General features: G+C 33.7%; 3 protein-coding genes across 3 annotated transcripts; all 3 read left to right on the top strand.

The window, feature by feature from the left end:
* Positions 1-3,518: 3,518 nt before the first annotated feature.
* Positions 3,519-10,807, top strand: LOC116772074 (uncharacterized). Its single transcript, XM_061528249.1, has 7 exons — positions 3,519-3,708; positions 3,785-4,615; positions 5,451-5,681; positions 5,809-5,991; positions 8,710-9,489; positions 9,582-9,812; positions 10,049-10,807. The coding sequence occupies exons 2-7, from the start codon at positions 3,866-3,868 to the stop codon at positions 10,232-10,234; spliced, it is 2,361 nt and encodes a 786-aa protein (XP_061384233.1). The 5' UTR covers positions 3,519-3,708; positions 3,785-3,865; the 3' UTR covers positions 10,235-10,807.
* Positions 10,808-13,019: 2,212 nt separating this feature from the next.
* LOC133320250 (uncharacterized) lies at positions 13,020-14,744 on the top strand. Its single transcript, XM_061528102.1, has 3 exons — positions 13,020-13,872; positions 13,963-14,193; positions 14,430-14,744. The coding sequence occupies exons 1-3, from the start codon at positions 13,123-13,125 to the stop codon at positions 14,613-14,615; spliced, it is 1,167 nt and encodes a 388-aa protein (XP_061384086.1). The 5' UTR covers positions 13,020-13,122; the 3' UTR covers positions 14,616-14,744.
* Positions 14,745-16,772: 2,028 nt separating this feature from the next.
* On the top strand, positions 16,773-18,510 carry LOC133320251 (uncharacterized). The gene is made up of 3 exons (XM_061528104.1): positions 16,773-17,636; positions 17,729-17,959; positions 18,196-18,510. Exons 1-3 carry the CDS (start codon positions 16,887-16,889, stop codon positions 18,379-18,381), a joined length of 1,167 nt encoding a protein of 388 aa, XP_061384088.1. The 5' UTR covers positions 16,773-16,886; the 3' UTR covers positions 18,382-18,510.

Genomic DNA, 18,510 nt, shown 5'->3' with positions numbered 1-18,510 from the left:
ACAAGCAACTATATATATGTTGCCCTATCACGCGTTACTTCTTAACAAAATTTGTTCATTTATTCATAGGATCACATAATTAATGTTGTATCAAAGAAATATTGTATTTTTTTATATTATCAAACTATAATTAACATTAGAATACAGTATCGCTTCGTTTTAACATAAAATATATTTAAATAAGAAAGATGATGAAATTTTTAACTCAAAAAGTAAGAACTCAAAAAAATTTCCGCAACATAAGCTATTTGTAAACAGCCCGTGCGAAGCCCCGTTAGGCAAGAGGCGTCCCAAAGACGTTCTCTTAGACCCTGATGATAAAATAACAACACAGACACAACGACCCCCATTACACAGGACCACACCAACACACACCGCCTTCGCCGGCGAAGACGAGGTCCCGTTTCCTACACGTCGCACCGGCGGTCTGCCTTCGGTGGACGTCATGCAATCCAATATCCGATGCCATCCTACACTCCAACGATGTCCTAAGCCGAAGTCCGGCCTCTTGGAGGCACCCATAGGACGGGCTTATACCTCCGTCGGGCCCTTCGGGCCCGAATTAAAATAGATTGGCCCCATCAGGCCTCCCACCCCTCCCGGTGATGCTGTAACAGCCATTAGGGCTAACAGCAACAGACAAATCGAAACAAAAAAAAGTGCGAAGCCGGGGCGGGTACGTAGTATAGATATACAAACAAGATTATAAAATGACTCATACGATGTGATAAGGAGGCAATCAAATAAATAATTGAAAAGCAATCGATAACACAATTCTATTTAAAAATCTTATTTTTACGAATATTTCATTAAAAGTCATAAATTTTCTTTGATTGAAAAAAAAACAATACCATCAAATACAAGAAAGATTTTTCAACTGACGCACTGTAGGTTTATCCGATTGTTTAAAGTTATTTCATTACTTTAATGACTACTTTTAATAATTCAGATGTTCAATAATAACTAAAAATCCTATTTAGCTATTATAAGCATCTTAAAATGTGCGTAATATTCTATGATAAACAAACTATCAATAAATGGCAATCTCTTCTATACTAGTTAGGAGAATAATGAATGTATTGTATATGGTGGTGTTGCTGTTAATATAATAAGCATATATGTATATTAATAAACACTACAACTTAAACGTGAAACATCAGTAATATAATATCATATATACCTCAAGAATAACCTCCATTTACATTCCTCCTGATAGAGTAATAAGCCTTGAAAGAGATCTGAAAAATATGAATACTTACAACATGCACATGAATAGTGAACGAAGTTAAACAAACGAAGTGTGTATATAAAAGTTGGGGTTGACATTTTAAAATGAAATTATATACATAAAAAATATATAACTACATACTGAAAAGTTCTACTCTTACTTTTTCATTCGGTTTAAACGTTCGTAGAAAAAAAAACTATTAATATGGATGTACATATACTATTCTATAATATTATACATATAATAGGTACATAGATACATTTCCTTGGTGGGAGGCCACATTATAAGTCGTGACGTCAACCGATTCAACCCGTACCGGTATGTCGTCTCATGAAGCCGTACGGAGGACGCATCTTAACAGATGCCTTGTGATTAGAGCCGATTACGAAACACCATAATTCTCGCTGTATCGGCGTCTTGGTCATAGAGTACGCGTCCCAGAAACTGAATCATAAGAATCAATGACAAAAACTTTAAAAGAAATATTTGATGTCGTCTGTGTATTTTACATTGGTTTATTTATATTGTATATCTAAAAGGGTTATAATATTGTTGTTCGTATTGCTCAGTCTTACAATATTTTTATTTACTTGTTTTTCTTATAATGATTTACACAGCAATTATATAAGTTTACTTAACACAGTTTAAATCGCCACAGATAAAAACGGCTGTTTGTCAGAACAGTTCATCCTTGTCCGATTGATCACATTGTGTACAAGTCCTTACATTAATGACGACAACGAATTCAATAATGGAAAATTGATTTGAAATTGATAATTTACCTGTTAGAATAGTATGAAATTTTTCATATAATAGAACACTATGATAATCAAATAAGTGATAGTAGGTATGTCACAAAATAAGTATAAACTTAAAATCAATTTTATGGATACACATCGACGGAATGGCCTTTACACCTGAATGTTAAAGTAAATTCTAATTCCTGCATGTGTTAACGTTTCTGATACAGAAAACAATCTTTAAATGACGCGGGACACCAAACAAAACAAACTACATACAGACTGTTTCCAATTTTTTATTCATAAATTTCATAACACCTTGAACAGATTGGCATGGCCTGAGGAATTATCTTTAATTACTTAATAATCAAATGATGATGAATAACTGGTGAGCTGATAATGGCCATAGATACAACAATCTCATTTGCTCTTTTCTACACTTGATCACCTAAAGCCACAAAACATAAAACGCTTTAGATTTCATTTTATTTGGTAATATTATTCCAAGTTAAACCAAAAGATAACAATTTTTATGCGTGTGATGGCACACGACAAACTTTATTAGGGTATATAATAATATCGTAAATAACATCGTAAATAACAGATATAAATCAGTTGTGACTCAGCCACGAGTGAGTCATATCTCATAGTGATAAGTTATCTGTATGGAGATAGAATTAACAAATAATAATAGAATAGCGACGCGAATTTTAAATTGTTATTAATCATACATGGGATTAAATGTTTTATTTATATTAAAATTTTAAGGTTTTTCTTAAATTGAGAGAGTCTCATCTTTTTAATAAAAGACCGGCATGCAAACTTACATAATCATATTAATAAAATGCTTTACAAAACTCCTTTAATTTTTTTTTTATTACCGATGTTTTCTCATCATTTATGTTAAGGTATGTACTTAGTTATTATTTGCTAAACCTCTTGGTTGCTTAAGCTATAATTGGGAATGGATTGTTAGAAACGACATCGCGACATCACAATAAACATCTGAAAACAGAATTCACCTCCACCCTATAACAATAAAGGAAGGTTATGTAACTATATATTATCACATTGACTATAACACTAACTGTTACTATCTTTGTCCATACGGCATGGGCCCATTCTTGTTGCTAACGCGATCTAGAAAGTTTAAAGCTATGAAGGAATAATTACTCAGTTGGAATTCCATCCTGTACACTGTTTTAAACAAATGTTTCACATATCCTTGGCACCATTGAATCATTGCCTCTTTGTCGCAAGATGCTGTTCCATGGCACAACACCCTTAACGCACAAATAACCTTAGTTGAACATAATAGTAATTTTTGCTGTATTTTTCCAGTGTTGATTATATTTTATTTACGATTTCACAAATTATTTTTACAGATAATCTCAAACGAAACAGTAAATACTAACTATTTGATACATTTCGATCAAAAATTTAAGTTTTGACTAACACACTTCACGGTCGGTACCTTTTCCTTATATTTTTACAGATCATTTTGATAAGAGGTAAAGGCCATGAGCCAATCATCAATTTAGATTTATCAGTAAACAAAAGTCTTTGGATGATAAGGAAACACTTAATTACTCATAGCGCAAGCTCTATATAACACATTCTGTCCAAGCTGGAAGAGTTGCAACCGTCGTAACTTTTGCAAATAAGCCCATATAAAGGTTTGGGAATTATTTAATTTCGTAAATATATATCAACAGTATATTACTTTGGAGATATTAAAAAGTAATTTTACAAAATATTCAAATTTTATTTACATATCTCGTATATAAAGTAAGTAATTAATGAATTTTTGTTTTAGGAACACTGGAAGAGCACCCTCAAGTATCATTTAATTTCAGAAGCTCAGTTTGCGTGTGGTCGCTGTGGTTTTGATTGAAATATGACTGATGCAGAACAAATATTACGTGATTTCTTGGAAACAGTTCTTAAGGAACGAGGCTCCAAACAGAAAGATGTCAAGATACAAGAAATAAACTTAGACGGTGCTAACTATACATCGATTTTATTTTCAGTAAACGTAGAAACTTTTGATAAAGAATTAAAATTGTTTGCGAAAGTGTCTGACATAACCGATGAGGCAAGGGAAGCGTTGAATTGTAACGATTTATTCTGCACGGAGAGATTTGTTTACAATAAACTTATACCTGTTTATAATAATCTCCAGAAGGATTTAGATGAAGAACACAAGTTCATATTTCCCGAATTTTACGGATTTAATAATGAGTTCGGTAAAGAAACAGTCATATTAGAAAATCTAGTAGAACGTGGTTATAAGTCTTACAGTCGGTTTAAGTCCATGGATTGGGATCATGGCAGAGTTGGTGTGGAGGCTTTAGCACGGTTCCACGCTTTGTCGTTCGCACTGAGTAAACGTGACCCAGAAGGTTTCCAAAAAATAGCTACGGACATGGCGTCTAATTTCGATATAAAAAATTATGATCGCTTTAATCTATACGAATTCGTCACGATGGTGGAGGATGCTGGAAAATGTTTAAAACATGATCATCTTGATAGAGTAAGGAAGTTGATGTATAGTAAAAACATTTTTGACAAATTTAAGAAGCCCCTCAGCACACCAGTCTTAGTGCATGGTGATTACAGATTAAGCAACTTGCTTTTTAAAAGGGAGGTGAGTTTAGTTCATATCTCTCATTTATTAATAAATATGTCCAGATGATTACATATATTATAGAAAAGTACACGAACAGAATACACTCAATAGAGTTTTGAGTTGATAACGTAACTTTGTGCTCGCCTTTTCTTTGCATTTATTTCCTGTTCGTTTATTTTGCAATGAACTATATATTGGATTTACAATTTTAAAAATTATATTCTCTAAAATTATTTTAAATAATTCTGCACATTCGGATAGGCTAGCGTTTGTTTTCTTTTCATATTTTCACAATGTCATCTCGTCTTCCGGTAAACATGATTTCGGCAGAACAACCGAAATGCCTGATAATTTAAAATGAAGAACTCAGACGAAAACGAAAGTCATATACAAGATATATAGTTTTAATTTGACGTAACGTACATTAAAATTTAATTTAGACAATGTAGAATGCAATTAATTGCACGAGTTATTTCTTTGGGTAGACTTACTTGAAAATCCACATCTTGTAATGATTTTATTTTACTCACAAAGTTGTAATTAAATTTTTCACATTATTTACATACACTTGTGTAACAAAAATTAATCAAGTTATGTTAACTTCGTTCTCCTTTACAGATTTCCATTTATTGGAAAGTATTTTAGCACCTTAACATACAATAAATTCAGAGCCGCTTTTTTGGTTTCTTTCAAGGATGATGAATTACGATGATTATTTACTTTTGCTTTCCGTAACACAGCCTCTTACTCAATAGACAAATCTTTCGCAGATTTTGAAATACTTAGATGGTTATCACTTATACATTGCAATAGTTGTTTTGTTACCAGATTAAATTTGTACAATCATTTCCAGGGACCTGATCTTAAGGCGGTGGTTGTTGATTACCAAACCGTCTATACCGGGTGTCCTGTGGCAGATCTCTTCTACATCATATTTTTAGGCTCAGATGAACACTTCCGCCGTCTCTATTATGACAAACTAGTAAATCATTACTATACAAGTCTAGAAGAAGCGCTCAAGAGGTTGGCTGTGGATCCTGTAGAGGTGTATCCGAGAGAGAGCTTTGAAAGTGATTTGAAAGAGGTAATAATACAGTTAGATATAATTTTATACTTAATTTTTAGATGACTTGTAATGAAAATGAGAAGAATAGATAGTTATACATTATGATATTATATACATGTAGTGAAATCTACTCCTTCTTTTTCAGTCATTACCCTTCGTTGTTTTGACTGCCTTGACAGCCTTGCCAAGTGTGCTTGTAGACGTTGAATCAGTACAGAAATGGAATTGTACTTTTGACGTGGAAAGTTATATGAAGCCAAAATATAGTGATTTATATAAAGAGCGACTTAGAGGCATAATAAATGACTTAGTCACATGGAATGTCATTTGATGAGTTATTAATAGATCTATATTCAACCCTTCTTCTTTATGTAAAATGATAGATAAGTAATGAGATGTTAAATACAGAATTAAATAAAAAATATGTTTTTTAATACGAAACTTAAAAAAGTTCGGATGATGTTACCTACCAAAACTACTTTATAAAAACATATGTACCCATCCATCCAATCAATCAATGAATTTTTATTGTCTACAAATTATAAGGAACTTCTTATATTTAGATTACGAATATATATATTTTTTAATTAATACGTAGTATGATTTTTATGGGAACATTGGACGACAGTTTTAAATATTCAATTTATTTAAAATTTAACATTTGAATGTATCACTCGTATGAGTTTTACAATTTACAAATAAATTATCATTAAATGTTGCAGACAGCAATTACAATTATTTTAAATTAATGGTTTGGTTTTGCGAAATAAAAGATAATACCGAAAATTCAAATGAACATTCCGTTCCTGTTGTCGCTGAGTGACTATTGTCTTAAAAAAAAAAAAACTAAAAAAGTAAAATAAAAGTATTTAGCAAAACTTGAAAGATTTGTTTTAATTTTAGCTTAGGAATATATAACAGTAGTTGCGTATCTGTACACTGATATATTGGGTATAGTTTTGAAGTCGATTTTTTAATTGCAAAATAAACCTCTACTTTTAAAACCAAAGAGAGTTTTTTTCTGTCTTGCTTTAAAAAAACGGAAATTTTATATTAAATAAATGGATCGGAGGGATATAAGTTCATGCAAGGGGAACTGACTAATACATTAGGTCCCTTATTATCAACTTTACCGACGCAGGAGACATCCTATCCTAAATAGAAGAGGCTCTGGAGGCCTATTCCGTGTGGGATATCGGCACAAAGACCGAAATGAAAAAATAGCAAATCTAATAACGAGTGGTAGAGCCTTCAAAGAATAATTTTAGCACCGCCATTACCAACAAAACTGTCTATCTTATTAACTACGGCAATATGCTCTCAATGAGAGAGACATGCCGCAAGTTACTGGTAAGCGAACTATTGTTGGCCACGTTACCGATGATGGTGATTCACATGACAGTTTCCTTAAAACAATCATCTCGTCTGCCCGTGATCACGGTTGCTGAAAAGTAACCGAAACGTCGGGAGTATGTAGTTTTTTACAAAAATAAATCACGCGTAGTTTATCCGAAAAATATATATATAGTTTCATTTAAATGAAAGGAACTCGCGAAAATCTTAGATCTCATTAATATGGGTGAGGTTAGGATAGCCCGTTTACAGCAAAATTCCAACAGATGACGTTATTACGGGAGAGCTAATCAAAGTACAAGAAACTAAGGTTCATAATAAGCTAACAAGGCTCTTTAATGCCATCCTCCGCGATGGTATTACAACGAAAACATAGAGTAGATTTGTGGTGGTACTGGTTATCAAGGAAGATTACCTTATTGAACAACCACAGACTCATTGCTCGCTTGAACCATCTCTAGATATTGGCCTCGAAATTTATCATGCATATTCTTGCTCCTGAATTCAACCACTCTGTACTTATTTAACAGGCCAAACATTGAACAAGCGTCAGGACCATAGACCTCATTCACACAATGTGGCTTATTATGTAAAAACCGAGTAATATTACCACTAACCAGCCTGTAGTCCTTGTGTTTGTGGTCTATAGTGGAAAAACCTTCGAAACCATCAAAACATGAACTGGTCATCAAGTAGGCAGATATGCCGTACTTGTAGTATTGAGACATATCTGTGATCCTGCCACTATGACCGTCACAGCTCAAAAACAGAGAACAACGACAATTCAATCGCACTGGAAGTAAAAAAGGCAGATATTATGTTCACGAATCTCCTGAATGGTAGTCGACTGACTGACGTTTAACTTCAACGGGCAAAGACTGCACCCTTGTATTTTGATGATGGCATCGCCATCTTAGCTTAGTTTAGCACGACTAGAAAATCATGTTAAACTGCCTAAGCTCATTTTCAAGTTGTAGTTCACGTCATGCGTCTCCGAGACAAGTAGTCCTGAATGAGTCTGTTTATAGAATACATATATGATGTAGGAATATTTCTGATTCGGCCTAATAATTCAGCTTCATCAGCATCATTTTCCAAAAAAAGGTATAAGAAAAATGCTGAGTTTCGAATAGAGTCATAGGACGGAAGACTAAAGAGATGTTCATCGAACGCTGTACTAGCATGGTGAAGGGGAAATGAGAATGAGAACGTCTCTAGATGTCATTTTATATAATATATAAGCTGTTAAAAAATAACATAAACATTTTAACAAAAAAAAATTAACTTCGTTTGCGAAAATAATTAATTGTGAGATACTTGCAGTTGTTTAATTTGCAATTTTAAACACAAGATTAAAACTCCCACCAAATAAGTTTGATGAATAAATTTAAATAGATATATTAAAAAGCGTATAATAAAATAACTAAAGAAGTATTTCTTTAACGAAATTAGTTGTTAATTACGAAGTGCTTCTTATAACACCACTTTATTATGAACAAAATAATAAACGTCCTTATTACACGTACATATGCGTGTATGTATACCCTTTAAATAAAAACCTCGACTGCTGATAAAGAGTTCATATAAAACTTATACGTTCGATTCAATATACAAGTTAGATTCAAGTAGAGCGTTTATCAAACTTGTCCTCATTAGTTTTTAGTCAAATTTATGCAGTAAATAATATATTTTTCTTCAGTGTCGCAGTGGTTACAGTAGAAATATGACTGACACAAAAAAAATATTGCTTGATTTCTTAGACACGGTGCTCGATGATAGGGGCTACAAACAGAAAGTTGTTCATGTAAATGAGATGAAAACAGATGGTAATAACTATACGTCCGCGTTGTTTTCAATAAACGTAAAAACAGAAGAGAAAGAATTAAAACTTTTCGCAAAGGTAGCTCAGATCGGCAAAGAGTTGAGAGCAGTAGCGAAAGCAGACAAAATATTCAAGACAGAGAGATTTGTATACAACAAACTTATTCATCTTTACAATAATCTTCAAAAGCATTTAGATGAAGAACACAAGTTCATGTTTCCTGAATTCTACGGATTTCATGATGAGTACGGTAAAGAAACAATCTTACTCGAGAATCTCAATGAAAGTGGGTATAAACCTCACAACCGTTTAAAGTCAATGAACTGGGATCAAGGCAGAGTTGGAGTGGAATCTTTAGCGCGGTTTCACGCGTTGTCCTTTAAACTAGGTAAAAGTGATCCAGATGGTTTTGCCAAAATAGCCAATCATATGGCTTACACTATCAATAGCGAAGCAACGAATGAAAATACCATAAATCAATTCATTGAAATGGTGGAGAACGCCGTTAAAGTTTTAAAACACGAGCACCGAGAGAAAGTCAGGAACTTCATGTACAATCCTAACCTGTTTGATAAATATAACAAGCCGCTCAGCACCCCGGCTCTCGTCCACGGGGATTACAGACTGAGCAACATGTTGTTCAAGCGTAAAGTAAGTTTAATGCAAACATTGCAAAGCCTCACAAGACCTTGTGACACACAAGCAGCGAACTTGTGGCATTTAAATCTTCAAATAATTCCCAGGGTCACGGTCTGAGTGCAGTGGTTGTTGATTACCAAACCGTCCATACTGGGTGTCCTGTGGCAGATCTCTTCTACTTCATATTTATGGGTTCAGATGAACACTTCCGCCGTCTCTATTATGACAAACTAGTAAATCATTACTATACGAGTCTAGAAGAAGCGCTCCAGAGACTGGCTGTGGATCCTGTAGAAGTGTATCCCAGGGAGAGTTTTGAAAGTGATTTGAAAGAGGTAATAATACAGTTATTAAATCAATTGTTTAAAAATTATGAAAAACGACGAAAATTTATGGTAATTTTTAACAAATACAATATGTTTACTTTGATCCACTTTGTATTCAAGGTTAAAGTGTCATATTTAATTAATGGTTACGTTAAATAAACACACGTCTTCTTATAAAACAACCGTGATCCTCGTATTGTATTAATAACCAACAGTTAAACTAAATGCTCCGTTATTAATTCTAGTTACTGCCGTACGTACTCCTGACAGCGGTGACAGCTCTGCCGCTGGTCGTGGTCGAGTCTGAATCTGCTCCGAAATTTGATTCTGATGAAGCTGACTTTTCTATCTTGGTTGTTGAACCGGGTTCATTGTACAAGCAGAGGTTTACAGGCATTGTAGACGACTTAGTGAGATGGGAGGTTATATAATTATATATTAATAAAGACTTGCCCTTTTTTTCGTTACACGTTTTTATATGTTTAGAGGTGGGCTGTTACAACCCAGGACGACCAAGGATGATGAACTACACTTAATTTTAATAAACTCGAGAAACCTTGGTTTCAAATGTTTATACGATACGATTTCTTCCTTTTCATTTATGTATTCTATGTCTTTATAGTCACAAAACAGGCAGATGAAGTTATAAACCATATGCAATCAGATTTATAAACGTGTTAATAATGTATAGAAACTCCTTTAAAACAATATGTTTTAAGGAGGTAAGGTTTTAGTTACAACAGTTTATTAGATGAAGGCAGAAGTATTAAGACATATTCATTCTCAACAGAGAATACTATACCAACAAACTGATAGTACTGATGTACCTACTACGAGGTCACTACTACGAAGTATTTGAATGATTTAGTTCTTACGATGGTTGGAAGTATTCATAAAATAGTTTGGGAATTTCTCGTCCTTGAACTGCTTTTCCTGTTCAAAGACATTAAAGACAAACTGTAACTAGGTCCGTTACTCGTTTTGTAATAAACGTTTGGATAATATTTTGTCTTTCTTCATGAATTGTGCTTGACAACTAAGTCGAAGAACTCGTTGTATTCCCTAACAGAAAATATTAGTTTCATCGAAATATTGAAAGCATGTTAACGTTCTTTGAAGCATGTTGTTGAAAACATCTTAATGTATATTTTTGTTCAGAAAGTTTATCATATTCTAATATGTATTTAAGAGACTTGGAGGAAAATAAAACACACAATAAATCAAAACTAACATTGCTATTACAACTTTGCTAATTTTATAAATAGTAGGCTTCATTGGGGCTCAACACTATCAATAAATTCAACGAACGGATCACTAAATACTTTAGGATATTCAATATTTCAGTAATTTAACATAATTATTATCTACATGTTTATATATTCTATAGAGGCTCACTGAATGAGAAAGAAGGGGTTGTTTGAATGAAGATTTAGAGGGTTGAAGTTACTTTAAACGCAATTCGTTTGTTGCTTCCTTGTGAAAAGAGAACTCTTAAAGAATTCAAATTGACACTCATGTTTCGTCGAGAATCAAAAATACCTCCAGTCTTCGAAGATCAGAGAATAAGTAGTATGAGTAGTAATATTATCACTAACCAGCCTATAGTCCTTGTGTTTGTGGTCTAAAAACACAAGGACTTGAGGAGGCAAATTTTTAGTGAAAAAAACCTTCGAAACCATCGAAACATGAACTGGTCATCAAGTAGGCAGATATGCCGTACTTGTAGTATTGAGACATATCTGTGATCCTGCCACTATGACCGTCACAGCTCAAAAACAGAGAACAACGACAATTCAATCGCACTGGAAGTAAAAAAGGCAGATATTATGTTCACGAATCTCCTGAATGGTAGTCGACTGACTGACGTTTAACTTCAACAGGCAAAGACTGCACCCTTGTATTTTGATGATGGCATCGCCATCTTAGCTTAGTTTAGCACGACTAGAAAATCATGTTAAACTGCCTAAGCTCATTTTCAAGTTGTAGTTCACGTCATGCGTCTCCGAGACAAGTAGTCCTGAATGAGTCTGTTTATAGAATACATATATGATGTAGGAATATTTCTGATTCGGCCTAATAATTCAGCTTCATCAGCATCATTTTCCAAAAAAAGGTATTAGAAAAATGCTGAGTTTCGAATAGAGTCATAGGACGGAAAACTAAAGAGATGTTCATCGAACGCTGTACTAGCATGGTGAAGGGGAAATGAGAATGAGAACGTCTCTAGATGTCATTTTATTTAATTTTTATTTAGTATGTGATAATTTGCTCACTTTCATATGCTGGGAGAAGATGCCTTGATGATAATGATTTAAGAAACAAAAACTATATGATTCATATTTGATTTAAAGTTTTTGTTAAATGTAAATGTAGCGTATTGTAAAATGGGTCAGTCTGCGTCCTTTGGTATGGCGAGAGACGTCCTTGGTAATGGACAAAGAAATAAATTTTTATTATTAATATTAAATATAAAGTGATTAAATTGCAATGTACCTAAAATATTTTAAAAAAGAACAAAGTGTTCTCTTCAAATTCTTTTCTGAAATTTTGCAAAACTTTTGCTAACCTTGAAATAAAATTTGAATGTTAAATGATTTTTTTATTTTCAAATTGAACAGATATAAAAAGGCGTGAAGGTTCATTTGCTAAAAATGTGAATAATAAAAAATATTACAAGGAACATTTCCATAACATATCATTAAGTAACCAGGCTTGCGAGGAAAGAGATGTTTCCAGTTGGTTCCTTTCGATCTCTGGTTTAATTTGATATTGAACATAATATTAGGCCACGTAACTTTTAGATCAAGGGAATTTTAATTAGTTATTAGTTTATATAATAAATAAGCTGTTAAAAAATAATATAAACAAAAAAAAAATTAACTTCGTTTGCGATGATAATTAATTGTGAGATACTTGCAGTTGTTTAATTTGCAATTTTAAACACAAGATTAAAACTCCCACCAAATAAGTTTGATGAATAAATTTAAATAGATATATTAAAAAGCGTGTAATAAAATAACTAAAGAAGTATTTCTTTAACGAAATTACTTGTTAATTACGAAGTGCTTCTTATAACACCACTTTATTATAAACAAATTAATAAACGTCCTTATTACACGTACACATGTGTGTATGTATACCCTTTAAATAAAAACCTCGACTGCTGATAAAGAGTTCATATAAAACTTATACGTTCAATTCAATATACAAGTTAGATTCAAGTAGAGCGTTTATCAAACTTGTCCTCATTAGTTTTCAGTCAAATTTATCTAGTAGGTAATATATTTTTCTTCAGTGTCGCAGTGGTTACAGTAGAAATATGACTGACACAAAAAAAATATTGCTTGATTTCTTAGACACGGTGCTCGATGATAGGGGCTACAAACAGAAAGTTGTTCATGTAAATGAGATGAAAACAGATGGTAATAACTATACGTCCGCGTTGTTTTCAATAAACGTAAAAACAGAAGAGAAAGAATTAAAACTTTTCGCAAAGGTAGCTCAGATCGGCAAAGAGTTGAGAGCAGTAGCGAAAGCAGACAAAATATTCAAGACAGAGAGATTTGTATACAACAAACTTATTCATCTTTACAATAATCTTCAAAAGCATTTAGATGAAGAACACAAGTTCATGTTTCCTGAATTCTACGGATTTCATGATGAGTACGGTAAAGAAACAATCTTACTCGAGAATCTCAATGAAAGTGGGTATAAACCTCACAACCGTTTAAAGTCAATGAACTGGGATCAAGGCAGAGTTGGAGTGGAATCTTTAGCGCGGTTTCACGCGTTGTCCTTTAAACTAAGTAAAAGTGATCCAGATGGTTTTTCCAAAATAGCCAATCATATGGCTTACACTATCAATAGCGAAGCAACGAATGAAAATACCATAAATCAATTCATTGAAATGGTGGAGAACGCCGTTAAAGTTTTAAAACACGAGCACCGAGAGAAAGTCAGGAACTTCATGTACAATCCTAACCTGTTTGATAAATATAACAAGCCGCTCAGCACCCCGGCTCTCGTCCACGGGGATTACAGACTGAGCAACATGTTGTTCAAGCGTAAAGTAAGTTTAATGCAAACATTGCAAAGCCTCACAAGACATTGACACACAAGCAGCGAACTTGTGGCATTTAAATCTTCAAATAATTCCCAGGGTCACGGTCTGAGTGCAGTGGTTGTTGATTACCAAACCGTCCATACTGGGTGTCCTGTGGCAGATCTCTTCTACTTCATATTTATGGGTTCAGATGAACACTTCCGCCGTCTCTATTATGACAAACTAGTAAATCATTACTATACGAGTCTAGAAGAAGCGCTCCAGAGACTGGCTGTGGATCCTGTAGAGGTGTATCCCAGGGAGAGTTTTGAAAGTGATTTGAAAGAGGTAATAATACAGTTATTAAGTCAATTGTTTAAAAATTATGAAAAACGACGAAAACTGATGGTAATTTTTAACAAATACAATATGTTTACTTTGATGCACTTTGTATTCAAGGTTAAAGTGTCATATTTAATTAATGGTTACGTTAAATAAACACACGTCTTCTTATAAAACAACCGTGATCCTCGTATTGTAGTAATAACCAACAGTTAAACTAAACGCTCCGTTATTAATTCTAGTTACTGCCGTACGTACTCCTGACAGCGGTGACAGCTCTGCCGCTGGTCGTGGTCGAGTCTGATTCTGCTCCGAAATTTGATTCTGATGAAGCTGACTTTTCTATCTTGGTTGTTGAACTGGGTTCATTGTACAAGCAGAGGTTTACAGGCATTGTAGACGACTTAGTGAGATGGGAGGTTATATAATGATATATTAATAAAGACTTGCCCTTTTTTTCGTTACACGTTTTTATATGTTTAGTGGTGGGCTGTTACAACCCAGGACGACCAAGGATGATGAACTACACTTAATTTTAATAAACTCGAGAAACCTTGGTTTCAAATGTTTATACGATACGATTTCTTCCTTTTCATTTATGTATTCTATGTCTTTATAGTCACAAAACAGGCAGATGAAGTTATAAACCATATGCAATCAGATTTATAAACGTGTTAATAATGTATGGAAACTCCTTTAAAACAATATGTTTTAAGGAGGTAAGGTTTTAGTTACAACAGTTTATTAGACGAAGGCAGAAGTATTAAGACATATTCATTCTCTACAGAGAATACTATACCAACAAACTGATAGTACTGATGTACCTACTACGAGGTCACTACTACGAAGTATTTGAATGATTTAGTTCTTACGATGGTTGGAAGTATTCATAAAACAGTTTGGGAATTTCTCGTCCTTGAACTGCTTTTCCTGTTCAAAGACATTAAAGACAAACTGTAACTAGCTCCGTTACTCGTTTTGAACCAAACTTTTTGGTAATATATTGTCTTTCTTCATGAATTGTGCTTGATAATTAAGTTGAACAACTCGTTGTATTCCCTAACAGAAAATATTAGTTTCATCGAAATATTGAAAGCAAATAAACGTTGTTTGAAGCATGTTGTTAAAAGTATCTTAACGTATATTTTTGTTCAGAAAGTTTATCATATTCTAATATGTATTTAAGAGACTTGGAGGAAAATAAAATACACTATAAATCAAAACTAACATTGCTATTACAACTTTGCTAATTTTATAAATAGTAGGCTTTATTGGGGCTTAACAATATCAATAAATTCAACGAACGGATCATTAAATACTTTAGGATATTCAATATTTCAGTAATTTAACATAATTAATATATACATTTTTATATATTCTATAGAGGCTCACTGAATGAGAAAGAAGGGGTTGTTTGAATTAAGATTTAGAGGGTTGAAGTTACTTTAAACGCAATTCGTTTGTTGCTTCCTTGTGAAAAGAGTACTCTTAAAGAATTCAAATTGACACTCATGTTTCGTCGAGAATCTAAAATACCTCCAGTCTTCGAAGATCAGAGAATAAGTAGTATGAGTAGTAATATTACCACTAACCAGCCTATAGTCCTTGTGGTTGTGGTCTATAGGGGAAAAAACCTTCGAAACCATCGAAACATGAACTGTTCATCAAGTAGGCAGATATGCCGTACTTGTAGTATTGAGACATATCTGTGATCCTGCCACTATGACCGTCACAGCTCAAAAACAGAGAACAACGACAATTCAATCGCACTGGAAGTAAAAAAGGCAGATATTATGTTCACGAATCTCCTGAATGGTAGTCGACTGACTGACGTTTAACTTCAACAGGCAAAGACTGCACCCTTGTATTTTGATGATGGCATCGCCATCTTAGCTTAGTTTAGCACGACTAGAAAATCATGTTAAACTGCCTAAGCTCATTTTCAAGTTGTAGTTCACGTCATGCGTCTCCGAGACAAGTAGTCCTGAATGAGTCTGTCTATAGAATACATATATGATGTAGGAATATTTCTGATTCGGCCCAATAATTCAGCTTCATCAGCATCATTTTCCAAAAAAAGGTATTAGAAAAATGCTGAGTTTCGAATAGAGTCATAGGACGGAAGACTAAAGAGATGTTCATCGAACGCTGTACTAGCATGGTGAAGGGGAAATGAGAATGAGAACGTCTCTAGATGTCATTTTATATAATATATAAGCTGTTAAAAAATAACATAAACATTTTAACAAAAAAAAATTAACTTCGTTTGCGAAAATAATTAATTGTGAGATACTTGCAGTTGTTTAATTTGCAATTTTAAACACAAGATTAAAACTCCCACCAAATAAGTTTGATGAATAAATTTAAATAGATATATTAAAAAGCGTATAATAAAATAACTAAAGAAGTATTTCTTTAACGAAATTAGTTGTTAATTACGAAGTGCTTCTTATAACACCACTTTATTATGAACAAAATAATAAACGTCCTTATTACACGTACATATGCGTGTATGTATACCCTTTAAATAAAAACCTCGACTGCTGATAAAGAGTTCATATAAAACTTATACGTTCGATTCAATATACAAGTTAGATTCAAGTAGAGCGTTTATCAAACTTGTCCTCATTAGTTTTTAGTCAAATTTATGCAGTAAATAATATATTTTTCTTCAGTGTCGCAGTGGTTACAGTAGAAATATGACTGACACAAAAAAAATATTGCTTGATTTCTTAGACACGGTGCTCGATGATAGGGGCTACAAACAGAAAGTTGTTCATGTAAATGAGATGAAAACAGATGGTAATAACTATACGTCCGCGTTGTTTTCAATAAACGTAAAAACAGAAGAGAAAGAATTAAAACTTTTCGCAAAGGTAGCTCAGATCGGCAAAGAGTTGAGAGCAGTAGCGAAAGCAGACAAAATATTCAAGACAGAGAGATTTGTATACAACAAACTTATTCATCTTTACAATAATCTTCAAAAGCATTTAGATGAAGAACACAAGTTCATGTTTCCTGAATTCTACGGATTTCATGATGAGTACGGTAAAGAAACAATCTTACTCGAGAATCTCAATGAAAGTGGGTATAAACCTCACAACCGTTTAAAGTCAATGAACTGGGATCAAGGCAGAGTTGGAGTGGAATCTTTAGCGCGGTTTCACGCGTTGTCCTTTAAACTAGGTAAAAGTGATCCAGATGGTTTTGCCAAAATAGCCAATCATATGGCTTACACTATCAATAGCGAAGCAACGAATGAAAATACCATAAATCAATTCATTGAAATGGTGGAGAACGCCGTTAAAGTTTTAAAACACGAGCACCGAGAGAAAGTCAGGAACTTCATGTACAATCCTAACCTGTTTGATAAATATAACAAGCCGCTCAGCACCCCGGCTCTCGTCCACGGGGATTACAGACTGAGCAACATGTTGTTCAAGCGTAAAGTAAGTTTAATGCAAACATTGCAAAGCCTCACAAGACCTTGTGACACACAAGAAGCGAACTTGTGGCATTTAAATCTTCAAATAATTCCCAGGGTCACGGTCTGAGTGCAGTGGTTGTTGATTACCAAACCGTCCATACTGGGTGTCCTGTGGCAGACCTCTTCTACTTCATATTTATGGGTTCAGATGAACACTTCCGCCGTCTCTATTATGACAAACTAGTAAATCATTACTATACGAGTCTAGAAGAAGCGCTCCAGAGACTGGCTGTGGATCCTGTAGAAGTGTATCCCAGGGAGAGTTTTGAAAGTGATTTGAAAGAGGTAATAATACAGTTATTAAATCAATTGTTTAAAAATTATGAAAAACGACGAAAACTGATGGTAATTTTTAACAAATACAATATGTTTACTTTGATCCACTTTGTATTCAAGGTTAAAGTGTCATATTTAATTAATGGTTACGTTAAATAAACACACGTCTTCTTATAAAACAACCGTGATCCTCGTATTGTAGTAATAACCAACAGTTAAACTAAACGCTCCGTTATTATTTCTAGTTACTGCCGTACGTACTCCTGACAGCGGTGACAGCTCTGCCGCTGGTCGTGGTCGAGTCTGATTCTGCTCCGAAATTTGATTCTGATGAAGCTGACTTTTCTATCTTGGTTGTTGAACCGGGTTCATTGTACAAGCAGAGGTTTACAGGCATTGTAGACGACTTAGTGAGATGGGAGGTTATATAATGATATATTAATAAAGACTTGCCCTTTTTTTCGTTACACGTTTTTATATGTTTAGAGGTGGGCTGTTACAACCCAGGACGACCAAGGATGATGAACTACACTTAATTTTAATAAACTCGAGAAACCTTG

Source organism: Danaus plexippus (assembly GCF_018135715.1).
Source record: "Danaus plexippus chromosome 16 unlocalized genomic scaffold, MEX_DaPlex mxdp_23, whole genome shotgun sequence".
Taxonomy (NCBI): domain Eukaryota; kingdom Metazoa; phylum Arthropoda; class Insecta; order Lepidoptera; family Nymphalidae; genus Danaus; species Danaus plexippus.
The sequence above is the reverse complement of the archived record's forward strand: the minus strand, read 5'-3'. Positions and strand labels throughout refer to the sequence as shown.